A 27,685-nucleotide genomic window follows, 5' to 3' on the forward strand; every position below is an offset into this window, starting at 1 on the left:
CCAAAATTTCACACAACTTTATATTATAATTTTGAAGTCATAAAATGTTAAATTGCATACATTTATAAAATATATTTACTTTAGAAATTAGTTTTAGGAATGCATAATCAAAATTATAGTATAATCAACAAAAGTTATGACAACAATCTCCATAAAACGAAACTATTGAACAGCAATCTCATAGACACCATTAATTCAAATAAGGTACTAAATAGATTATCACTCAAACAAGAAAAACGACACCACTTTAAATGTGCATTTACACAGCAAAAATAAAATTATGCATAATGAAATGAGGCAGCTAAACAAGACAATGTAATGTATTTTGATCCCAGCCAAAGAATTATTAATTTGATTATCTGTTTCAAATTTACAACGTGGGGAAACAATCCTAAATATATAAAAAAAACAGAATACTGTGATCCTTCACAACCCTAGAAGACCAAGCTGGCTCTATCAGTTCATAAAGATTAAGCACATACACATATACATGACGATGTTATATTTTACTTCTATATGCCTGCCTTAGAACTGAAATTTCACCATTAAAAGCTTCTTTCATCATACCATTCTCCCCTATATGGCTGTAACCTTTCTGTTCCTCTAATTTTTACTCTAATAGATATCTATAGAGTAGCACAAGTTGTAAATGACTTTCTGGAATTATTTGTATCTAGAAAGATCTAGAAGTGTTTGGAGGATTCAATGGCGATGACGCTCGCATATCTCACATGTATGGTTAGAGATGGGGTTAGCATATGTGCACCTATCACACGACCAGTAGTGATCCGAGGTGGTGGTGGTTGCACTTGATCTGGAGCTATTCCCACAACAGTTCTTGCTAGAAGTGCTGTTTGAGCTTGAAGACTTGCTGCTATTGGTTTGCCAATTAGGCCCGACGTCTTCCAATCCGGATTCTAGGGCTCGAACCAGATTTTCAAAGTAGTTCCTTGTGACACTGTCCAAAAAAAAAACACAAATAAGAGAGAAACTTAGGCCAAAAACTAAATGATCGTCACGAGTTGAAAATTCGTTTTTATGATAAAATTTTGCAGTAATTTAAGGGTTTCTTTACGATCAATTTTATTTATATTTATAAAATATATTTGTTTAGTATATTTTTACATGTTTTTTATTTTTTATTTCTAAAAATAAATTAAACTGTTTTTGAAAACACTCAAATTAATATTTCAAGTATTTTGTGTGTAAATAAAAACAATCGTACTCTAATCAAATAGTCAAACATATTTTTTTTAAATTCAAAACATAAACAAAATAAACTAAAAACATTAAATATATAATAAAAAACAACACTGATCCTAAACAGCCCCTAAGAATATCAATTGAATATTTCTTTAATCACCCATGACCATGAAATCTTCGAAGCTGCTATAATTTAAGATAAAACAAAACTATATTCAAGATGAAGAAAAGTTAAAGAAAGTAAATGAAAATCTAAAAATATTTTGCAAGGCAAAGGAGACAAAGTTTTAACAAACAAAAATAAATAAATAAATAAAGGCAAGCAAGCGTTAAAAAAAAAAATACAGCAGACTGATCTTATGTAGAATAGTTTCCTACTAAACACTTCATAGATAATGAGGACTCTCTTTTGCACAAGTTAAATTAACTGTGAGATCAAATACAAACTGGAAATCCCCAATGAAATATAAAAGAAAATTATATTTATGCTATACGAGAAAAGAGGTTTTATCAAATATACCTAGTCAATCCAGCTAGCTTTATGCGAAAGTCGATAAATTCCTTCATTGGAGCCTCAGCTTCAAGATACACCAGAAGTTCCTTCTCTGCACATTGATGAAGTCGCTCTAAACCAGCCTCAGCCTCACCTGTAGAACAAACAGCACACATTCATCAGAAAGGGAATAGACTTGAAGAAACTTAATACAACTTGATAGCAATCAAAAACCTTGTAGATACTCAAAAAATTGCCTCTTAGCATGGTCGTGCTCAGGTAGATAATACCCATATGCATAAGTCCATTTCAGTACTCTCCTACACTCAACAACCTACATATTGCAATGCTCAATTAATTCTAACATTACCATGAAAATCATGTCCGTTAAAAAAGATTGTTTAAATAAAGTGAAGGAAAAAAGTTTATTTATTTTCACCTGTAGCATGGCTTCAATTATAAACTTGAGTTGGGACTCTGGCTGGCATTGTATTTTGCTAAGCTTCTCAAGCTTCAGAAAATATTATAAAAGAAAGAAGTTAGAAATTCCAGTGCTTTCTTTATTTTGAAGAAGGAATAAAAAAAGTTGATAGAAAATCATCATCAGCAGCATATAAGCCTTATAACAACTATGCATAAGCCGTGAGCCTCATCTCAACTACTTTGTGTTGGTATGATGAGCCTCATGTCCTTTCATTCACATGAGTAAAGCATTGGGTATCACAAAAGTTTCGATATTATATTTAAAATGTTCTGAGGATTTTGTCAAATTAAATGAATCATAATTTCTTTACATTGTCTGGTCATTACCTTCTTCTATCCAGTGATGATTCTTTTCTCGTCATTGTCTGGTCATTACCTTCTTTACTTTTATAACATTTTAAGAAAAAAGGATTTTCATAAACTCTAGTTCAACATGCAAAAGAGGACAAGGGTAGGAAAATGGCCAGTAAGAAACAAAATGGATAAGGCAACCTAAACACAGACCTGAAGTTATCAACAAAAAGTGCCACATAAACAAATATACAATCATTTAAAAGAATACTTATATCATGTATAGCAAAGGAGAGAAACTAAAGAATAATGAAAGGTAACTTTAAAACCAAACCAGTTTTTTCTTGTTCAGTTTTAATTGGTTCGTGCCTGTTGGTTAATAAGCCAAAATGGCAACTTTAAGCTATATAGTAAAGGATTTTCTCCTTCCATTAACAATGTCAGACTATCTACGCATTAAAGGAGTCAATGGGCATAGCATGTTGCTGCTCGATGGATTTAAATTATTTCATTATAGTCTAAATACACAATATTCTGTAAGAACTAAAAAATCACAATATTCAGTCACGATCATGTGTATTCACAGTACAAGGTCAAGGTTTACAATGTATGATGAAAAGTAGACACTGAACAGTTATTCAAGAAAGATAGCACTTACATGCTCTCTTATAAATAAGTTCAGCTAGATAACCCTGATTGAGATGCTTCATCAACTAAAGAAACTATTCATTTCCTACGATTTAAACTAATGGCATCAAAAGGATAAGAGAATAGCAGATTGGATGGCATACCTTTTGAGTTTGGATATTATGCAGATCCGCAAGTGCCTTCTGTCTTGACTGTAAACATACAAGACAATGCCAGTCTTTAAAATGCAGAAAGACTTCGATTTAACCATGACTAAGAGATACAAGAAAAATGAAAATTTATAATCAAACGCTGATGAGAAAATATACTTGTGAGAAAGCATACTTGTTGATTGGTAGCCCATCGTTCATAGTAGTGTGTGTATCTCTCAAGGGAGTTTTTGGCCATTTCTCTTCTCCTTTCAGACTCATCATACTGAAATGAACAAATAACTCAAAAAAATTCCGATAAATTATCATAATTAACACAAAAAATAAGATGTGTAGCATAAAGCCAACCATCCCCTCCTGCTTTGCAGTTTCATAACGATTACAAGCGTAGAAACCCCCAGTTCTCTCCCCATGCTCTATCCATGAACCGAGGCATAACCTTTGATGATTTTACACATTTAAGAAAACGGACCAATGAAAACCAGATAAAATAGAGCACTTATGTACAATATCAGAGAATCTTACCAACAGAACTCAAATTTGCAAGGTGGCGTGCAAGTTATATGCATACAGCCTTGATTTTTCTCAATTGGCCTTTTACATTTTGGGCAAGGTTTGGAGTTGGCCAATATCCTGAAGCAAGAATTCAAATAATAAAAAGCTATAACAAGCAGCTTCTTACTTTAAACAACCAGAAAATGTATTACAACATAAAATAAAATTAATTCACTTAATTAATATAGCTGGAAAAGCACAAGTGGCGTTGATTTTGCAATGTAAGTAGATTTAAAATAATCAACACTAAGTGAGTGTGAATATGACAATTTCTGGGCATCCACATGAAATCCATGTGTGAAGGGGAAAGAAAATAAAAAAAGGGTCAGTAGGTGAGAAGGAGGCTTCTCATTAAATTTAAAAACGAAACAGATACTTCAAATTTTTAGTAAAATTAATAAGGTCGCATCCCACCAATAAGTTAAAGCTACACTATCCATACAACATAGCATAGAAGGCATTAATATGTGTAGCTTCTTCACTAGAAAAAAAAACACACGTGCCTGCCCAGATATTTAGTCCACGGTTTTGCCATTCATGCCATATTTATCAATTAGGCATTTGGCACACTTAGATCACATCAGGGAGAAATCCAACTGTCTTCTTTTCATAAGTATTAAATAAGAAATTTTGTAAGGAATTTTTTGGCGGAGCCATGTTTTTTTATTTAGAAAGAAAAAAGAAATAACAAAACGATGGTTTATAAAAATTCAATACTTTGAACTCTATATAAAATAGAGAAACAGATGCATTCAATGCTTGAAAAAAACCACTAAAGGAACCACGTCCTGCAAAAATATTCCTTTTTTGAGTGTATGTTCAGAGCGGGTTGCTATTGAGGTGGTTATGGAAAGGATGAAGTACGCGTTTAGTAGCAAACAAAATTTACGTTTTTAAATTAGCCAATGACTAGCGTGATTTTACCGCACAACTTGCTGAAGTAAAACAAAACCTGAACACAAGTACAGACCACAATTGCCCAGCCGCAAGGGTAAAAACAAGCTGGATTTCGTTTGGAAAAGGATTGCAGAAATAGCAATTTGGAATGGAAAAAGTATAAAAAACTTGGGAACGCATTCAAGAGCATGGCTAGGATTAATGGCAGTCTGGGGAAAATTCAGTAAGGACTGTTCAGATTACCACAACTTCAATGAACTGTACCCACATCTAAGGCATAGAGACATTGATACCGGAACTGGTAGAGAAAATAGTAGAAATACAAAAACACATTTTTATTAATAGGGCAATAGGTTTACAACACAACACAAAAAAAAATAACAACACCGACATACACAACACAAGCAAAAACTCTAAGGTGTATTACAAGGACGGTGGAGGGATTGGGATGGTTGGCAATGGTGGTGGAAGCTAAGGCATGTTGATGGCAGCGAGGGGGTGCAGAATTGTAGGGACGGCAAGTATGGAGGGTCGTAGGTGATTGACGACAAGTGGAAGGATGGCTGGAAAGTGTTGGACAGCAAGGTAAAAGCAAGAGATGGAGCGATAGAAGTTGGGGAAGAGGATTAGGAGTGACTAGTGGCTATGGGGCAAAAGGAGGAGGGTTGGATAGCCAAAAGTGACGAAGATACACATCATCTTGGATCAGGATACGGTCGGAGCACTACCACGTCCTTGGATACAACCCACAAAGGGGACAAGGACTCCACACAAAAATCTGATATCAACACATCAAAAACTCCCCCTAACTCTGAAAACAATAAATAAATGGACTCTTACATGAAAAAGAAATGAAAAAATAAAGAAGGAAAGTCCCACACAAAAAGAAAGGGTGGAGAGGCAAGAAATATTCAGAAATTAACCATTAAAATACTTTCAAATGAAGAAGAAGCAAAAAAGGAAAGAGAGGGGTGCGGGAGGCCACTCGCCCAGGCCGCTCGGCTCGGGAATCCCCCTCGACCGGTCTTCAACAAAACGGTTAGGTTAAGACGCGGGAGAACCCATGAGTACTGTGTCAGTGCAGGAAGCCTCGCTCCAGCATCCCGCGTCAAACATCCTATCGGACCATACTATAAAAAGGCTTCAATGACAAATTTTGTTTTGGGGGTAAAACTTCCGAGAAATGGTTAAAGCTTCCACATTTCAATAGAATTTTATATAACTTGTAATTGTTTGAAAGCTGTTTCCCAAATCTTGAGAAATTGATGTTACGCTTCTACCATGAGAACCACAAGTTCTAAGAACCCAAAACCAAAGTTGATGGTAGACCAAGCTTAAGCATAATAGAATTGCCCCAAGATGCATGCCAAACGCAAGTCCACTACAATGAGCACAAAAATTGATTTCAAACAATATTTGTAAACAACAATTTCAAATTAGCTTGCAAAGAAAAAGTAATAGCAAGAAGGCTAGAGAGATCATCAACACATTTGCTTTTAATCAACCCATAGGTAATACAAAAAAGTCAACATTTATTCATATTTGTCTCAGATTTCATCTTAATGAATTGGATGTTCCATAACGCAAGACCTAAAAGGGAACTCCATATCATCAGAAATGAACTAAACTTGCCTAGGCCAACTCTGTAGCTACAACAATTGATCAAAAACACATTAGAACCGAAAAAAAAAAAAAACTTCATTCAACAAGAGTATAAATCATTCAACAAGAGTATAAATTAATAGGAATAATGCATGCAAAATGTTAATTTTTGCAAAAATCAGCTAAAGAATTGCACAGTTCTGCAAAAATTCATTTGTAACAAAGATGATGCAATTTAACATTTCATTAAAAAAATCAACAGCCTTTCATCAGCAAATTGATATTATCAGAAAACATATGCTAAAATTATTTCACAAACAGTGGCTTAAAGCGAATTGAATAAATAAGGAATATATATATACATGTGCCTGTGCAAAAATCTTCATTCGTTCAAAATATAAATTTATAGGAAAAATGCAGGCAAAGTGTTAACTAAGCCAATAACAGCTAAAGAATCTCATTCAGTTGGACAAGTATGCATTGGAGACATAGATTATGCCAACTTAACATTTCTCAAAAAAAGAAAAGTGTCAAAATGATCTCCTAACTCTTTGCAAGGAGGCATTTTAATCCCAGAGTTTATAGAAGTGTCAAATTAGTCCCAGAAATGTTTAATATGGATTGAAATAGCTCCTCAATGGTGGTTATTTAGCCCCCACTGAAAAAGTTTGGGTGCTAATTTAACACTTTTATATACTATAGAACTAAAATGACCCCATGTAAATAGTCACGGGACTACTTTGATATTGTAGTCTTTCCCAAAAATATAAATAAGAAGTCAGCAATTTGATACTATCAGAAAACACATGCTGATAATCTTTTCCATGCAGTGGCTAAACGAGAACAGAAACACATGAGGAAAACAAAAGTGGTTAAGCCTACCAATTCATGTTTTCAGACTCTGCACTGTTCTTTAATATCCACTTTGCTACAGTGCCACAGTCCACTGGACGATGCGCCTCCTCTGTACACTGCATGCTTTGCTTGCCAAGATTCAGAATCTTTTGAAACAAATTAAGCATTAAAAATAAATTATTTATTGTGAAGCGCTTACATTCCAACAAAAACTGTGGGAGCAATTACATGAAACATCATAGTTTCCACATCCAATAACAAATTCAATGGCAAATTCACATCCAGGTGCTGGACACCATTTTGTCTGCAGATATTTAGCATAAAAAAAGCTGGAATACTATTAAAGAAATAAAGCCAAACAACATAGAGAATTACATGTGGAATCACCAACAAACCTTCCTGTTATTCTCAATGTATGATCTGAGGAGGTAGTAAGCATACTTCTGTTTATCTTCCCCGCTAGCTAAAATATCAATCATATCTTGCCCAATGGCAGCGCCGCAAGATGGATCAGGGCATCTCAACATCAAGCATCCCGGCCCATCAGTCACAGCTGCTCCTATATAACCTGTCAATGATAAAATTCATGTTTCATTATCACCAATAAAAGAATATAATGACAATCTATCAAAAGTAAATAAAATAGGAATAAAAAATTTAATTTCTAACATCACCAAATAAACATCAGAAAGTAGGCCTTGAATTACAATTATGGCTGTAAGATACAATACCTCGAGGTCTTACGAATGCAGAACTGATTGTTAGGCGGGGTAGGGGGTGGGCAGTTTTGGCTAAATAAGGTAAATTACTAGTTGTGTTTTAAATATATCTAATTTTTGCATCCCATGAATTCCAATCGAACTATTTTTAGAAAATTATACCATCTGAATTAATCAATTTTATATGGAATGGTATTTGTTAATTATTAATATATTTGGTTTTACAAAAATAGTTGATTGAATTACCTAAATGATCTTAATTAATTAATTCAGCTAATTAATTTACTGTTAACAACACCTTCAGCGCAGTGGCAATCTGGATTCTCCGCTTAATACCCACATGCAACCGTCTGTTTTAATCAAAGGTAGTGATTTAATTAAATGAATTATATAATACATAAATGCTCTGACATGCATTTTGAGTTTCAGGTGGTGGAAAAAGAAGACTCGTCAGGTACACTTTTACAGTTTACAGCGTTTTACAGTCTTTCTTGTACTTTTCTACTGCTTTTCTTTTATACTGCATAAAAAAAAAAAAAAAAAAAACTCAAAAAAAAAAACCCCCAGGGGCTGAAAAAGTGTGGGTCACCCCAATCTAGTCTTGCCTCTGACTCTAATTCTCGGCAGGGATCTAGCTAGCAAATTGGTAAGGTGTTGACCATTATATATCTAAATTTATTTCCCTTGTTCCTTTCCTATTGTCCCAATTCCATTCTCCTGTAATACCATCCCGCTTCGACACTAGCGTTTAATCGATCGGGGTGTTGGATGTCAAAACGAGAGCTTTAGCTCTGAATGTGTCTTTGCTGCTGCTGCAGGAATTTTAGGGAAAATTAGAAGAATAAGAGAAGAAAAGAAGAAAATAGGTGGGAAGAATATTTTTGTATATATATTTATTTATTTTAATAAGTTTAATTGCATTTATTACAGTTTCAATTAATAAAAAAAAACACGGTTTAATTCTCTTATTTTACATGAGCAGCAGCTAGAAGTTTCAGAACAGCATTTGAGAAGGGTTTTTTCATTGAGGTAGAATAAATTAACCCTATATGATTGTAGCTCGTTATTTTTCTCTGCTGCGAATATTAGAGCCCAAAAAGTTTGGTTTGTTGTTGCGCTCAACAACCAGTGTCAGGAAGAGAAGGGTAAAGAAGCTTTGGATCTTTTGGCATAAGTGTGATCATATGGGTAGCAGTTTATGTGCTAGTTATAAGTACTGTACAGAAAGATTAGAAGGAGAACAAAACAAAAAGGTTGTATCATAAGTCAATTTAGGGCTATGTATACTAGTATTGGCCTCATTTTCAGTGAGGTCTTAGTCTCCTACTCTTAGAACTCATAATCTAGCCCTAGGAGTTCCTTGTTGACCATCCTAACAGACTAAATATTTGGAGCCCACCTCCCGTAGAACTTCAAACCACTTCTTGACTCATCTTTGTGAAGAACTCGCATGAGTGGTTCCAAGCACTCAACTTCTACTTGCAAGGGCTAAGGACCAACATGTAGAGGGCCCGAAAATGAGTTCCTACAGGATCAGACAGTCTTAGGTGAACCATCCGTGACTTAGCAACGCACTCATTACACCACGCAGGAGGTTGACACATTTTTGGCCCGACCGTCGGTGAACTTGTATGGACGACAGACCGTGTCGACGCGTCCGGGACATCAATTTTAGCCGGAAAAGACACTCATATCACTATGGTTCCCCACGCGAGCAATTAGCACGAAAATCAATGCAATTTTTTTTAATTAGCGGTGCGGGACCGGGCTCAACCAAGGTCTAACTCGGATTCGATTCGGATTAGACTCGAGCTAAACAATTTCGAATTTTAAATTTCAAATGAATCATTTAATCTCACTTTAATGAAACTTAATTAGGAGCTTATATATGCCAAATAAACTCCTCTAGTAATGGAATTCATGCAATTCCCCGCCAATGCTTGAGTAACGTCTCTTCGGTTATACAACCTCTCCCCAGCATTCAACTCCTTCTAACTTGGAGAATTTGAAACCCCGCTCGCCTCTTCTCCTCGGCACAGAAGTCCCTTTCTTTTGCACCTGCTCACCTCTTCGCTGCACCAAAGCCCTTGGCTTCGTCTCTTCCCCTCTGCAGCGAAAGCTTTCCCTCCATGCTCTTCCTGCTTGAAGTACTCCACCGCAACTCTCTCGCCTCGTCTCCTCTTCCCTGCGCCAAGACCCCTCTCGATCCCGCCTCCTCCTCACGCCGAACAAACCAAGCCACTCGTCTCCCTCTCCCGATCGAAGCTCCTGCGCGCCCCATCCTCCACCGATCGAAGCTCCAGAAACCCTCGCTCGACTCCCTCCACTGATTGAAACTCCTGCTCACCTTCCTCACTCGATAGACTTCTCGACCGAAGAAGCCCCTCTCCCACTCGCAATTGAAGCGCCTCTCCCGCAAGCGACCGACGCCCTCACTTCTCCCTCGCGTTCACGTCGAACAGCCGTTCGACTCACCCTACCTTCTCCCACGATCCTTCTTCACGGAAACACCTCATCCGACTCTCTCTTCTTCTCCTGATCAAAAAAACTCATCACTCCTCTTCAACGCCCGCTCATGTGACTCCCGCCACCTTCTCTCTCTCTCTCTCTCTCTCTCTCTCTCTCTCTCTCTCTCTCTCTCTCTAACACGGAAGAAAGAGACGAGCATTCTGGAGTCACCGTCACGTCCTTGTAAGCGCAACAGTTGAAGCAGAGGAGAGTAAGGAGAGCAGATTGTGGCGTTGCACTAGCTCTGCACGACATTCTTTCAGTTTTTCATCTCTTGCAAACACAAGGAGAACATTATATCAACTCGTGTTGTAAGTGGAACAATATTTCCTGGGATTACAAGGAGAAGTAACATCGAAGTTGCTCAAAGTGCAGGTTTTCAGATTTGGATCTAGCTCATAGCTGAAGGGTTGTGCATTCCCCATTTAAAACTCACGGTAATCCATTCTTTGCAAATATCTTCACGGTCTATTTCGAGTTATCCTAACGTCACAAAGCATTGGTGCAGGATCCTTTGGGATTATATATCTTTTTTTATTAAAGTTAATTTTTGTCTTTATTCCTCGAGCGTTTGGCCAAGAAACATAATTTGGACACAAAGCTCTCTTACTCATAAATGATGATGCTTCTACGCCTTCATGTTAATAAAATTTTCATAATTACAGCCTGCTTTGTATTTGAGTGAAGTCTCAAAGTTTTGTTTTGCTTTTAAGGAATATTGAAGTCTTAATTGATTTATTTTTGCTACTTCCTTATCACAGACTTGGCAAACTTATTTGATCTGATTTACATTGCTATTTTCATGATTTGGTTTGGTTTAGATTTAGGGAATTATTTTCATTACTTTCCTTTAAACCAACTTAGACAGTTTTATTTCGTCAGCCCTTCATACTCGGCCTAAAGATTTGATTGATCCGATCAATCGGACTTCACTAGCTCTTGCCTTGATTAAATTGTTTGGTGGAAAATTTACATACATACCACACAATTCTTAGGTATTTACATTCCTAGCACCTAAACAACCATACTTACATGCGCACCACTCAATCTTTGTGCATTTACATGAAAAGGTGTATCTCAACTTTTTAAGGATAGAATTGTGATATTTTGATGCAATATGAAAGATTTTGGTGGTATAAATGTAAGAATTGAAGTCTAGTTCTGAGATATGTTAACATATAGGAATTGTGGGGTATACATGCAAATCTTTATTTGATTCTTCTTGGTCGGTTGCTCGTTATTATCATTGTTTTGAAGAAGGATTGGGGTGTCGTTCTAGCTTATCATTCTTACTGTTTTGCCTCGACTTTTCACTGTTTAGACACTATAAATTGCTGGTTTTTGAGGCTTTATATGCCACCTGGGTGTTGATTCATTTACTGTTTTTTTTAGGGGCTTTGTGCCCCATTTAAATGCTGATTTTGGGGGGCTTTACTTGTTGTTTTAATGTTATTTGGAAGGTAATTAAATGATGTTTTGGGGACTGTTTTGGGCTGATTTTGCTGCAATCTTGGATCCGGTAAACTTATTTTCTTGGGTTGATTACACGCTATTTGGGCATCGTTTTGGGGTGCATTTGTTGGCTGATTTGGAGAGGTTTGCACACTGTTTTGAGGCGAGTTTAAGGGCTATTTTTTAGGTGTTTTGTGGGCTGATTTTAGAGTAGCTTGGGCATTGTTTCGGCACTGTTTTGGGGTTTGTTGGTCAATTTGGGATCAATTTGGGATAATTTATGTACAGTTTTGTAGTACTTTTGTGGGCTGATCTTGGAGTCCTTAAACACTGATTTTAAAGCCTTTAAATGCACAGTTTTTGGGATTGTTAAGAGGCTTGTTTTGTTGCACTTTCTTGGGTCCATTTTGTGACTTGTGGGTTGCCTTTTTGGTTCAATTATGTGGCTTTTGGGTCGCACTTTTCTGAGTCTATTTGGTGACTTTTGGGCATCTCTTTTTCCTACTGAATTGGAAGACTTTTGGGCCGATCAAAACACTGTCTTGGAACAAACTTAAACACTCTTCTCAAGAGTATTTAATTACAGTTGTTGAAAAATTTTAAAAGCTTTTAGGTTGATTCACTTGCTATTTCCCCATTGGACTTGTTAGTTTTGAAAGTGGGTCAACCTTCTCTTTTTGTTTGTTTTATTACTTTAGTCAATTTGACTTTAGTTAATTTGTTAAGTCAAATAAAAATGAGAATTTCTGATTTAATTACTTGGAAGACACTTAGGAATATTTGAGGATTAGTTGGAAAACACTTAATTGATGGTAGAACACCTTAAATCACTTTGAGCATAAGTTAAAGTGTAGGCTTCTTAGATTTTAGGAGCACACCCGAGGTGAGAGTTCATGTACATAATTCTCAGTGTAGGCTTCCTAGATTTTAGGAACACACCCTAGGTAAGAGTCCATCTACCTAATTCTCAGTCTGGGCTTTCTAGATTTTAGGAGCACACTATAAGTGACAGTCTGTCTACCTAATTTTTCAGTGTAGACTTCCTAGATTTTAGAAGCACATCCTAAGTAAGCGTTCATCTACCTAATTTTCGAATGAATAATGAAACAAAACTCTTGACCCAGATTCACAAACTGATTAAGACATTAGACATGAGGATGCACCGAGACGTAGTTCATGTTTCCTTAATTAAATCAATAGTGGAATTTCTGTCATGACTCGACCTATAGTGAAACCCAGTGCACCGGGATTTAAACTTGAATATTACACTCAAATCCTCCTGCAATTGAAGATATTTGTTAATACCACATATAGATCACCGGACTAGGATAAATCTAGGGTCTAGGTGGCGAGGGCAATAACGACATTGTTTATACTTGCTTAAACGAGAGATACGAAGTGAGATTATTAGAATAGTATCTCTTACCTCAAGGATCTTCAAAAAGGGAGAGGAAAGGATCGATGATATTATTCGTCGATTCTTGGTGGGATCGTTGCCCCCAACGTTCTTAGGTTGTCGGTAGTTATAACACGATTAGAGTGACTAGCTTGTGGACTACACGATTTTACAAAATATTTATAAAATAAAACAAAAATCTCTTTTTCATGTTAAAAAGAACTTTGCATAAAAAAGACTTAAACAACAGCTTTTGCATGAAAATCAAAGAAATTTTCAATGAAAATTTATAAAGGTCCACGGCTAATCACTTGGATTGAGGTTAAGGACTTCCCTCCATAGATTATCGGGCTGGTAACTCTTGTTCAAATCGGGAAGCACACAGTCCAGCTTTGAGCCCTCACTTCTACAAATGTCTTACACTCAATCATGGTCTTTCATATGTGGCTAATGGTTTCCCTTGCTTGTGATTTCTACGACTCGTTTTTCTAACTTTCGTGTTGGGTTTTCTCGCCTTGTTTATTTTTCTAGCAAGTTTATTTAAATCTGACGCAAATCATACTATGCTCACAATATTAATTACGCAACAGTAGCAGATGTCAGATACGCTTTTACAGTTTATTTACATCATTTTACTTTAATGCATTTTACTTTTCAAGTACTTTTTATCTACCTGCAATTTGCTTATTCTGCATGCAAAACCAAAACCTTGAAACACATATGGTAAAACCTTTTGAACCTTAAACCCTAGAGTAATCGCTACAACAGGAGCTTGGAGCCAACTTTGTGGGCAGCACGGCGATGAGCATGGATCGAGCGAAAAGAGGATCTTCTTCAGCATTATATTTTCTTAGCATAATAACAACTCATATGACTTCGAGGTAGCTCGCCCAGCGCGACGTAAAGCCTCACACCCTCTTTAGGCTCATGTACAACCATGTTGTGCAGGGTAAGTCATAACTCGTTTTAGGTTCTGAGGTTGTCGTTCGTTATGAAGTAAACCCTCATCTCTTTGCGGGTTATTTGCATAATCGAATATTATACAAATGTAAGTCCCAAATAATAAAATTATCAGGATTTAACAATTGAATAACATCATCTCCAAAATGCAGTCACACAGTAGGATAGTTTGGGAAGTAATTAAGATTTCTCCTTAGTATCTATGACATCCCCACATTTTTCTTCCTTTGGAGTCCTAAAAATAATTGTTCATATTTGAGTCACTCCTATTTGTTTTTTTATATCCTACCATGAAAATATAAACCTTGAAATCTTGAAAACTAATTCATCTGATTATTATCGAGAGTTTTCTCAAGTGACCCCAGTCATTTGGGATGTAATTAACTATAGGGGTTTGCCTCTATAGAGAACTTGGAACCCAAGTAAAATAAACCCTATTTAATATTTGTATTAGATAGGGGAACTTGTCGGTCACACATAAAATGTTCGCAGGTCAAACGGATGTCACAAATCTCTTAGTTTGTAGGATTTGGTCTATCGCCAAGATATACACTCATTTTTCAGGAATGTGTAATATTCGATGTATCAGACACGATTATGCAAACTATTAGACTAATGGAATTCATTTGATCTCATTTTTTAAAAAAAATTCAAACACACTACTTTCAAAACTCAAACTACATAACTCTTATATTTAAATTAAATTTCAAAAGTATTTTCAATTTTTTTATTTTCAAAAAGTTGACTGACAACTAGGTGTTGAGATAGAGGCGAGCCTAGAGGGAGAACTCATTGTAATGTTGTTCTGTCAATTCTGGTAAGATAATCATTGGTGATTTAACAACAACAACAACAACAACAACAAAGCCTTAATCCCACTACGTGGGGTCGGCTACATGAATCCTTTTTCTCCATTGCGTCCTATTTAGTGTCATATTTTCATTTAGTTCTAGTAAATTAAGATCATTTTTAATACAATAAGCCCAAGTCTTCCTAGGTCTACCTCTGCCTTTCTTAACACAAGTCGAATTTAAAACATCTACTCTCCTAATCGGATCATCTAATGGTCGACGTTTAATATGACCAAACCATCTAAGACGACTTTATTCTATCCATAACTACTATTATATATAAATTGCACCCCAAACTTTTATGTAAAATTACACTACAAAACTTGCAAAAATAATTTATTTCCTTCAAAAAGTTCAAAAAGAAAACTACTTGTGATTTAGTAGCTCAACCTTTCTATTCTTATTGTCCATATTTTTAGTCTATCTAATTTGTGCTTCAAGTATATCATTCATCTTTTCAGTTTAAAATTAAAACCACTTCCACTGAATGGAATGCATATGATATCTTTAGAAATTTAAGAATTCAAATGAATCTGATATAATCCTGAGCTTCGTAAGAGAAAAAGATTAGCAGAAGGATGCAAGATAAACCAAGAAAACATAAGAAATCACTTCTCAATGTATGAATTTCATTCTAAAGAGATGAAACATAAAGCAACCCTTTCATAAACAGAGACTAAAAAGAGCAAATTAATCTCTCTAGCTCAAGTTTCTTCTCAGAATAAAAAACTCAACAAATAATATCAAGTGTTTAAACGTGGACAAAATCAGAGAAAATTCAAGGGCATCTAAGTCAATGCATAATCTCTCATGATTTAAAGCATGAACAAATAAAGCAAAAATTTACCATTGTGTGGGATTTGCTCAACTCCATTCACTGGAAGGCCAATCCCAATCCCAGCAACAGTGACACCAACACTAAAGCCTATACCACAGCCAGCACCAACGTAGCCAATAACCTCAGGACCAAACCCAGGACCCCATCCAATGCCACAGCCAATGCCAACCCCCACGCCCCAAAACAAACCTATTGTTGGGTGCACAGGATTCCATCTTTCATACCTTCTGAATATCCCCTTTATGATCATGAGAAACTGCTATAAGAGTTTACTAAACAATCAGTATCATACATCATAGGTGGTAAAATGATAAGAAATGCAAATGAAAATAAGACTATAATAACAAAAATGGAGTCGTTTAGTTGCCCTGCTACTATCAAAACCCAGATCTTCAATCAGAAAATAAGCAAACTTATAGATATTGCAGCACATATACCAACAAATCATAATATTGGTAAAAATGCATTTCCAGTAAACACATTTCTTTATATTCCCTATTGAATTGTTTTCATATTAAAACGAAAAGAAAACGTTCGGAATATGGTTTTCTACAGTGAGGATATCTCATTAAAGATGCCGTTGCCGATAGAATCCTTAAACTAGAATCACATAGCCAAATCTCCCTAAATAATCAACTCAAATCTCCAGAAACCTATTATGTTTATGTATTTTTTGAGATATTGACAGAAAAGAGAGATTAGGTTAGGAACGGATTCTTCTACAGATTTAAAACAAACAAAAATAAACCAAGAAGAAGAAAAAAGCAGTATCAGACAATTTACCAGACGGCCATTACCATCAACTACTCTGCGCTGAAGGTAAGAGTTGGGAAGACGCGGAAGTGGATTCCTGGAAGCAAACTATCCAGAGCCCCCGTATTTTTGTGTAGAATTGCCCCTTGCTAACTGGATATTTACTAAAGTGTACCTAGCCGGTTTTAGGAGAAAATTTTGTGCTTAAAGATGTATGCAGCGTACGTAAGAAAGGTTATTTAAAAGGTATTGGGTGGTTATATCTAAATTATACCTCCTGTAAACTCTCTGTAACTTATAAATATATGAAAACAAAAGTGCGACACTTACTAGAAGGTACATATAAGTTACATAGAGCTTACAGGGGGTATAACACAGATATAACCCCTCAATACCCTCTGAATAACCTCCATGACATATGTTGCACTGCGTACGTCTTACGTACACAAAATTTCTCAAGTTTTAGAGCTTGCATGACAATTTGTTTTTTAATTTGAGGATCATGCCTAATTTTATTCAATAAAAATAAAATATAAAAAATAAAAATATTTATAATTCAAAATTATAACCTAAGGCAAGTTGAACCAAGTCTAAGTTAGGTTAGACTTAGAATGGTTCATGTTTAGAGCTAGTGTAGGTTAGACCTAAGAATGACCCAAGAAAACTTTAGGTCTAAGTCGACCTACAGAGATTTGTGATGTGTTTTAGGTCTAGGTTGATTTAGACCTAAGCTTAACTAAGCCTTTGTTGGTATATCATGTGCTTTCTCTATATAACTAAATTATTAAACAATATTGTTAAGTTATTAAATAATACAAATAAATCACTGGGAATTCACTATACATTTTTATAATTATTATACTTATGGATGTTTTATCATTTAATTATATTATGATAGTTTAGACAGATTTATCTAATAGCTTAGTTGTATTATTTAATGATCTAATTATATTAAGGTCTAATAATTTATAAAGACAAAAAATAGCCCTATTTTGATTCAAAATGTATCAGGATATCCTCGCATAACGTTTTATCTTTATTTTAAATTTTAAATATGTATGCACTTATATATATAGAAAAAAAGACATTAGACATGTAATTATCTCATCAAATTAAAATTGAAATTCCAAGATCTTATCCTAATATTAGTTTCATTAGTTTCATGGACTAACTTCTTTACCCGCATTCGCCCGTAATGTGGGAACCCTTGCTTATTTAACACTACACCCGGGCGCCGGTGTAGCGGCCCTTGCACACTTTTCACTGTATTCAGGCTATACAGCGCGTCGCTTCCAGGGGACGCCCTAGCACTTACACAATGATCAAAAGGATTCATGTCATGATTTTTTCGACAAGTTTTACGCTGGCTGTCGACTACCTAACGCAACCCTCCACTTTTCTCATCCGGGCTTGGGACCGGCAACGGCAGTGTTTAAAAAAATTCTAAAAGATTGATACGTGACATATTCGTATATGAAATTGCATTTAAAATTTTCTTCAAATTGTCAAGTACTTGCATATGTTTAGAAGAACAAACTTAAGTAGGCACTACTAATTTTACTGATTTTATTATATATTCTTGGGCATGTTCATTAAGTGAAATACTTGCAGGTACATTCAAATAAACAACAATTATATATGAACCTAAATTTTACATGTAAAATGATCAAGGGAATAACACGAGTGTTGTGATAGGTAAACTATTGTGCTGATGAACTAACCATTTGTACTGACAAACTGCACATAAAATATAATTGGAACTAACCATTTAGTATTAGGGGATCGTTGATAAGTGTTATATTGGGAGATGATCAACTTTTCTTAGTGGTTGATATAACTGACGGGATGGGTGATGACCTAATGAAATGGATTAAGTCAAAGTCTATGCAAATATAAAGTGTTATTCCTAAGACAAGAAAATGGATAAATCAAGAAGCAATGCTCTACTTTTGCATTATGAAGATAAATCAAACTCATAAAGACACTTTAATTTGTCCATTCAACCCTAGAAGATCTTTAGATCTAGTCAAATTCTATGATAATACTCCAAATAAGCTTGTTAAAATCAAAGTGAAAAGGATTTCAATAAAACAAGCCTGTACAAATATTCAAACAATAAATATTGAGGTTATCAAATATAGGAAAATAGGCAAATAGATACTCAAGAGTGGGGGGTGCAAGTGAGTCAAGCTGATTCATGAGCCAGCTTGAGCTCAGATCGATAAGTGGCTCGTGAACTGAGCTCGATGAGTTAACAAGCCAACTCAAGCTAGCCCCGATTCGACTCGTTAGCTCGTGAGACAACTTGTTTAAAAAATATTAACATAAAAAATACTCAAAATATATTAAATTTCAAAATTTTATCTTAAAGGTATTAAAATGTTAAGAAAATAATATTTTTTATTGTATACTAGGTGATTTCTTATTATTTATCTCCTAAGTGTTCACTCTAATTGTCAACTTATTATAAAGTTATTTAAAATTAAAATCATTTTCACTTTTTTATATTAAAAAAGCCAGTTTGCGAGCCAGATTGAACTCGTAGACTTAAGATCGAGCTCGATAAAATTAATCAAGCTCAAGCTTAAGCTGAGGGTGGCTTGAGCTCGACGTGTTTACACCCTTACTCAAAGAGCAAAATGTTATTTCAATAAAGCAAGCCTACATGAGTACTACGATTGCACCATCGTCATATAAAACCTCGAGGACAAGAAACAATTGAAATTTGCTCAAGTTAATCTCAAGAATTAACTAAATGAAGACAAAATGAAGGGCAGTTAAGTAGAACTCGTAACTGATACCCAGACAAATGTCGAATCTCATGACACTATTATTTATGAACCATTGTAGCAAGTTATTTCAAAAATTTTGCACCATTCATGCTAGAATAGCAAGCAAATAAGTAAATTACAGGGACCAAATTAAAAATTGCAAGCATACATGAGAAAAGAAATAAACTAAATGAAATTGCACTCAAGTTAATCTCAAGAATTAACTAAATGAAGACAAAATGAAGGACAGTTAAGTAGAACTCGTAACCGATAACCAGGCAAATGTCGAATCTCATGAAACTATTATTTATGAACCATTGTAGCAAGTTATTTCAAAAATTTTACACCATTCATGCTAGAATACCAAACAAATAAGTAAATTACAGGGACCAAATTAAAAATTGCAAGCATACATGAGAAAAGAAATAAACTAAATGAAATTGCACTCAAGTTAATCTCAAGAATTAACTAAATGAAGACAAAATGAAGGACAGTTAAGTAGAACTCGTAACCGATAACCAGGCAAATGTCGAATCTCATGAAACTATTATTTATGAACCATTGTAGCAAGTTATTTCAAAAATTTTACACCATTCATGCTAGAATACCAAACAAATAAGTAAATTACAGGGACCAAATTAAAAATTGCACTCATATAAGAAATAAGCTTTAACATGAGAAAAGAAATAAACCTCTCCAACATGAACGGCAAAACGGGTGACCACAAGCTGCAGAGCACATCGCCTTCCGAGGAAAAACTTCAAAGCATATTCCACATGTCAGCTGACAAGGTAAACAATTCGGTCAAGTTCAAATAAACAAAATTGCAAAGAGTACATTTCAAAAGATAATCCTTAATATTCATTTCATAGTTAAATACCCACTGCATCAGCATCAACTTCTAATCATAAACAAAAGATGACAGTTGCCACATGCCAAATGTTTCAAGAATATAATTTATATCCAATCCTAAATAAATGAAAAGCTGAAATTCATATAACTTTCTTACAAAATGCATATTAAAGGATACTCAGGATCCAGAATATCAATTCAGTAGAAATTTATTACTTTATTTAGAGGACATATTAATAGAAATCCTTTAAAGAAAAAATCAAGGATTGCAAACATCAAAACTACTAATACTTCTTATGCATATTATTAAAATAAGGACAATAACAAAAATAATAATAATAATAAATTGCAATATCGAAATAAAAACTGAAAAATTGATTACTTTCTAGTTTATCAACATACTTCTCTAGTATTAGGCATCTCAACTTGCATCCCCAACAAGCCTACATCCCTCCGAACTGTATCTTCATCAGCAAACCACTCTTCATGCACCTTACTAACGCTCCTGTACAACGCAAGCGTAAGATTAATTAATCAATTCTTTCAAGGTCATGAGAACAAGGAAATATGCATTGGAAATCAACAACAGTCTCCCTTTCTTATACAGATAAATCAGCATAAAATAAAAAAAATAATATCAGATAACAGACATTTAATGCTCTTGCACTAACATCATCATCCTGCTCTTATGCAGGATCACTTTTCATTTGCTCCTCCTTAGAGCTGCATGAGATCACAAAACTTATTCTAGGTAAATATTTTTGAACAACTTCTATCAAGGTTATCTAAGATCCAAATAATTTCCTTCCTAATCCCTAAACATTAATTTTATCTAGTAATCTAATATATATGCACTTTCTACCTTCTGCCGTGCACAATCAAAACATATAACTCTTCAATTTATAATCAATAGTCTCTCACTATCCTCTAATGCAATCGTTCCTCAATTTATCATTTTCTAGATTTATCATGCATCTAACTCATCCTCATTTTTATGATACTCAATTTAGCTTTAAGCAGTTTTGACCTCTCAATGCTCGAACTCATTCAATATTTTATCATCCTCATTTTTAGCACCCTGATACCAGTGCCTTCAAGGTAAGGGAGCATTAATTTAAAAAACAAGTGACACCCCGCTCACCATACATGTCGAATAAATTGATCTCTTAGCATAGTAACTATATATATATGGGTGCCGCAAGCCGTGGCCTGTTGGTTGGCGGGGTTCACTGTAAGTCCCCTTAGGTCACGGGTTCAATCCCTGGTGGCGTGGGTTCTCAAATATTTAGGCACATGGTGCGGGCTCTCATCATGGGGCCTAGCGCATGGGAAATCAGTATTTAGCTCTGCCAAATATCAATTTTTTTTTTAAAAAACAAAAATTTTAAAAACTAAATTATTAGGACTGCTCATTCTACAGGCATGCAAATGAAGTGAAAAAGAATTAACCAAGTGTTATCCATGTATATCACCAGAAAGAAATGGAAAAATATCAAATGTAGCTCAGAAAGTATCAAGCGTTTCACTAAGCATGAAGAACTTGTACATAAATCAATTGAAAAAAAAAACAGGGGAAAATAGACATTATGCAAGAACAAAACCAGACCGCTTTTACTAGAAAAAGCTTACCAGTTAAAATGATGGAGAAGAAGACATGCATGAACCCTTGAAGTGGAAAGTACCATTGATACATTACTTATATCATCCACTTGGCGCTGCCTTATGTCAGTTTCATTCAATATAGTAAAGTTTTGCTGAAATAATGTGAAAAAAGAAAAAACAAATTGAAGAAAAAGCTAGCACATATAAGGTACAAGAAAAAAACAAAGAATAAATCATTCTAAGTCTGCGTAAGTAGGTGACATCAAAGCATGAGAGTAAAATGGATCTTAGGAAAAAATTGCAACCAACAAGCGACAACACATCACCCTTAACATTTGAGATTGCCAAAAAGATTAAGAAAACAACATGCCAAATAAAATAATTCTCTGTTTACATAACTGTATCACTAATCTGAAGTAGCAAACCTCAAATAGTTATGTAGCATTACTTGTGCAAGCAATATCATATTCAGCAGAGGAAGAGAAATTAGATAGAAGTTAAACCAATAAATTATTCCTGAAAGGCCAAAAGTAAAAGAAGCTGGAACCTTCTAGCTAATACCTTGATATCATACTGTTGAAAATTTTATATAATCATTTTTATGAGGACATTAAAACTCATTTCTTCTCTTTTAAAGATAAGGGATGCCATTACATGAGCTATTTAGTACTTATTAGCTTCATGCTTAAAGAATAAAATGAGACCTACAAACAATTGTTACAAGCATGGAACTTATGGATGGGATGATGGATGACTTCCTTTACAAATATTTTGCAGGTAACAAAAAGTTCCCTGCATCTCTAAGAAAATCACCCATGTTTCTACGGAGCAATTAACCCCATGCCCTCCCTCATGCAATGCATGACTCACAGATGGCTCGAGTTCTACCAGATGGCTCGAGTTCTACCACAAACAGTCATTGGGTGATCTCATCGTGATTGGAAACAAAAATAGTGATACCATTTTTTATAATTTAGCTTTAAAAATAGGACTTAAGGATATATATAAAAGACAAAAGATAAATTCAATAAACTTAAAACAAAATCTAGTATTTCCTAATTACTGATCTACAGCCAAAATTGAAAACTTATGAACCTCGGGTAAGGCTCCTGTGAATAAAATCTCACGTATTACAGAGATTTTTTAAGTTGGGAGGTGTGGTTTTTAAGATAAATATTTATATAGACAATATGTTTAAATAATTTCAGTAAACTTAGTTAATTATTCTTCCTTTCAATCTTATTGTGCATTTCAATTTGGACAAATCTGCAATTGTAAGCTGCTTTTGGCTGTAGGAAAATTTGGAGAAATAGAATAAGAGAAAGAAAGGAAGCTTGTTTCAAGTTGTACATTTATAGAATGAATGAAGATAAGTTACTTTAAAGATTTTAATGTGTTAAATTAAATTTAATTTAAAATTTTCTTAAAGATTAAGGGAATTTATGATGTCAGGTTATATGCACTAGACGACAAACTCGAGAAAAACCCAAGAAACAACATCGTGAGATTGAACCAACAACCTAGGTGAGATAACCATGTGAAAAAGTAAGAAGTAAAAGTAATATTAGAGTCATTAATTACTATGGTTGATTGGCATATTAATTTATCGTGTAATCAGCAGTTTGGCACCAATAAGTGGCCTATAGAAATTACTTCATATAGTTGGGTATCTGCATATTTCACAAAAAAGCAAGTTTAAATGTAAATTATTGATTTTATTGGCCTGATTGTATTCTTGTGCATGTCAAATAAATGATTTGTTCAGATACATAAGGATAAGTAGTGATTACATATAAAAACAATCTAACAAGTAAACAATCAGGGAAATATCATAAATATTATTATACATATACATATATTGATGAACTGCACAGGTAAGACATTTCGTTGAGATAAGCCTTGATAGAAAAGTGAATTGAATTTTCGACTCGATATTGACAAAGAAGCGGACCATTTGGCATCTGACAAGAACGTTAAAGAGTGTTATATTCAGGGCAACTAACCTCAGCAATATTTATTATAATCGATGGTCTAGGTGATGACTCAAGGAATGAGAAGTCAAAACATATGCAAATATAAGTTAATATTCCTAAATCAAAAAATTAAATAATAAGAATGAAAAGTAAAAATAAAAAAAAGGTATAAAAAATATTGCGTATTGGATGATTAAAAATATTGCCACTAGCAGTTTGATTTGCATTGACCACTGCTTTTCTTACATTTACTTTTATGTTTTATGTGTTCTTATGTATTAAGCATCATTAAGCATGGTAATATTAAGGTTTTACTTATACTAAACACTAACTAACATGCATATTATTATTTTCATGTATATTAAATTTTATTTTAGTGTTGACTATCTCACCAAGTCTGTATCTCACCCAATATAATGTTATTTTTCAGAGAGGGATAAAGAGCATAAGGGTAGTTAGCTAGGTGATTTGAGGTTTGTAAGAAATTTAAATAGTAAAGATTTTGGATAACTTTTAACAACTTCGGGGTACGAGCAATTTCATAGTTGTGTTTAATAACTTTAAACATGATTTGAGATTTATTTCTGCATGCTTACCTTTTTGATTTGATATGAAATGATGATTGAGAATATGAAATGCAAGTGTCTACTTATGACAGATGAATGAGATCAATCTTCCACCTACTTAGTATTTATTTATGCAAGACAGTATGAGTATTAGTGAAAATAGAGTTTGATTGGGTCATCGTCTGCTACACCACTACTTAATTCTAAAGGGGGCAGCTGAGATGTGACAACAACAAGGACACATTTATAGATACCAAATTAAAATAAAAAAAAAATATTTCATAGTAATAAATGGACATTGCATTCGTTCAACTCATGAAAATCATTACACTACGATTTACCTTATTAGCCTACAGGCTTTCATTCCTATTTACATTGATAGCAAGAAAAACTGCATAATAGGTTTTAAAATAACTTGAAGAGGGATTACGCTACTCTCTATCAACTGCCTCAACACGAGTCAGCAGCCCATCATGAACTGGGCCAAGCGAGTTGACTCCAAATACCTCTAAAACACTCGGTCACTCATACCAAGCATTTCTTTCTGCAACTAGCCAAGGAGTTTTTCAACTCAAACAATTGTTGAAGCAATTCAATCTTACCCAGAGTAAAAGTTGAATAGTTATTCAGCTCAACAAAGAATTCTTCAAAGTACTCAAACCTATCTGAGATAAGATTGAAGTAAATGCATGTAGCTCCAAAGTTCCCACACTTGGAAGCAAAGTAACACTTTTATTAGTATCAAAACTAAGTGCCCTAACAGATTCCTCACTTCCCCACATCTCAGTTCAAACTCAACTATCAAAAGAAACACCTGCCACAAAGATGGTGCAATCATCAACATCTAAATTTGTCAATTCAAAACAAAGAAGGTTCAAAATATATCATACCCTCAATAGGAAATTTTTCGCTCCTTGATTTAAGGATGATTTCCTTTTCTTCAAGAGCATCAATTTCATTCAAATCCAAGGGGCTGACCATGGATAGCTAAAGGAACTAGAATGAAAACAAACTTAAACATAATTAGCAAATTGGTTTCACAAATTAATTATTTAAAATGTTGTCATACATTATGACCCAGATTCAATCTGAGCAAGGATGGACAAAACACTCATTCCTTTAAACTCATCCAACCGATATTGAGGAGTTGATAACTCTAATTGTGTTGCAGCCCCTTCAACTAGAAGAGGATACTAGGTCTGCAAAGGCACCTCAAGAATTGAGGACTTGCCCAAAAATAGAGCAGATGTTGGCAGATTCATCGCTGGTAAAGCCTCCAAAACATGTGAAAAATCAATAGCGGAAAGACTAGAAGAAGTTCCCTTCTTGAGAATCTTAGTTATTCCTTTCTCTAGCCTCACTATCATTTCTTTCTTCTCTGACACCCTTTCTTACTTTAGCTTACCAAAAATGGCTCCAAGAGATTAGCCTTTAGAATCATAATCTTATCTTCAAAAGCATTCTCCACTTTCACAACAACGATAATGAAGGTAGGAAATTCTTAGGGGGAAAAAAAACAGCATGTGGATATGGATAACCTAACGAGAAACTTTCACCCATACTTATAGATGAACAATGAGATACACAAATCAGGAGGAAGTTAAAGAATCATAAATGAATTTATTAATAAATTGAACAAAGATTATCATTCTCTTATTTTTCTCACGGTATCACTGTTAAACTGGTAAGATAATCAAAAAATTAAATAGTATGATTAAAAATCCCTAAACTGGGTTTTGGTTAAGGCAAGAGCCAATCAACTGATTCGAACGAATGAATCATTACAATAGTTCGAACAGACAATTTGGCCATGTTTTTCAACTAAGATGTATTGATCTATCAGTTAGTTCAGCTTCTGCTCGATTGCAGATAATTCAACTCATTATTAGCTAGTTAAGTGCAACATGCTATCATGCAAGTTGTCCATAATAAGGTTGGTAACAAGTTCTCTTATCCAGTAAGGTCAATTATGCCAATCTTCCCAATAACCGAGTAAAAGCTAATCTTAAATGTGAATCGATTGATAAGACATTTAGGTTACACATTTAGCTACCATACACGAAGTCATACCATGTACAGAGAATATCTATATATATATATATATATATACAGATCAATTGGTCAGGCATCTGCTTGTCAGTTGTAAGTCTCCTCTAGTCTAGGGTTTGATTCCTCCCAAGTGTAGGGTGTGGTACTTCTTAAGCGCATGAGGGATAGTCGGGGCTCGTATAATAGCCTCCGGTCATTCCTTTTATGCAAATATAGATATAATTTATTAGAATTAAATGAAAATATGACACTTAATAGGACACAATGGAGAAAAAAGATTCATGTAGCTAACCACACTTAGTGAGATAGAAGTTTGTTGTTGTTGTTCTTGATCTTGTATAGTGTTGTACATAGCATATCTCAGCTCATCCAATCTATAAATACAGGTGGTCACCACGAGGTATGGAGATTCAATGAAGAGGGCAATTACTCCTTCAACAATAAAAGCTCTTGATAGATTTTCCCCTTCTTCATTTTTTTTTTTTTTATGTTATCTCTTTCGGTCTCTCTTCTCACACAACTCTTTACATGGTGGGATCCAGCGATGCATTTTAGGATCCGCATCTAATTAAGGTCAGCGAACAACCCAATTAGTTCAAACAGCTAACTGAACTATGGATGCAGCAAAATAACCAAAACTCGGCCTATGGAAAGGTTAATATATCAAGTTTTGAGTTCCTTATCCGCAGGTTTCTTCCAAATCAGACACATCACAAAATAACAAAAAACCTAACTGTGAGAAACATCATTTGCAAGCACCGTTACTTTAAACTAAAAATCCCTTCCCACATCAAAACCCCTTTGTGGCACAGATTCATCGAATCATACAAAACAATAAACTTTTAGCAGAAAGCTCCCTATTGAATTCTTTCATTACCTGCAGACGCTCGGAAACCATTTCATCCGATTCATCCGACTCGTTATCGCTGAAACCATACTTTTGTTCGTCTTCCTCCTCTTCGTTCCCCGCCGTCGTCGTCTCCTCGCTGTAGAAGTCATCCTCCATCGACTCCATGTCGCTGGCATCGTGCGTCTCGTAGTCCGATTCCATCCTCACAGACCCAATCCCAAAACCCTATCGTTACCGAAAATTGAAGAAGAATAGGGTAGATCAATACAGGATCCAGCGGCCGAATTCGGAAATTTTTCGCCGAAGGCGCGTATGATAGAGTCCGAATTGCGCACGAAATGGGGAAGAGAAATCTTGCTCAACAACAAA

General features: G+C 34.8%; 1 protein-coding gene across 1 annotated transcript; it reads right to left on the minus strand.

Annotated features, from left to right (window-relative positions):
- Positions 1-663: 663 nt before the first annotated feature.
- On the minus strand, positions 664-27,679 carry LOC110030869 (probable E3 ubiquitin-protein ligase ARI7). Its single transcript, XM_020733819.1, has 15 exons — positions 27,344-27,679; positions 21,906-22,030; positions 20,679-20,781; positions 20,117-20,207; positions 7,572-7,744; positions 7,376-7,480; positions 7,204-7,292; positions 3,793-3,900; positions 3,616-3,706; positions 3,443-3,532; positions 3,262-3,309; positions 2,136-2,207; positions 1,931-2,030; positions 1,724-1,850; positions 664-958 (listed from the first exon to the last, which is right to left on the minus strand). The coding sequence occupies exons 1-15, from the start codon at positions 27,515-27,517 to the stop codon at positions 703-705; spliced, it is 1,752 nt and encodes a 583-aa protein (XP_020589478.1). The 5' UTR covers positions 27,518-27,679; the 3' UTR covers positions 664-702.
- Positions 27,680-27,685: the final 6 nt, after the last annotated feature.

This window comes from Phalaenopsis equestris, unplaced genomic scaffold (assembly GCF_001263595.1).
Source record: "Phalaenopsis equestris unplaced genomic scaffold, ASM126359v1 Scaffold000761, whole genome shotgun sequence".
Classification (NCBI taxonomy): Eukaryota; Viridiplantae; Streptophyta; class Magnoliopsida; order Asparagales; family Orchidaceae; genus Phalaenopsis; species Phalaenopsis equestris.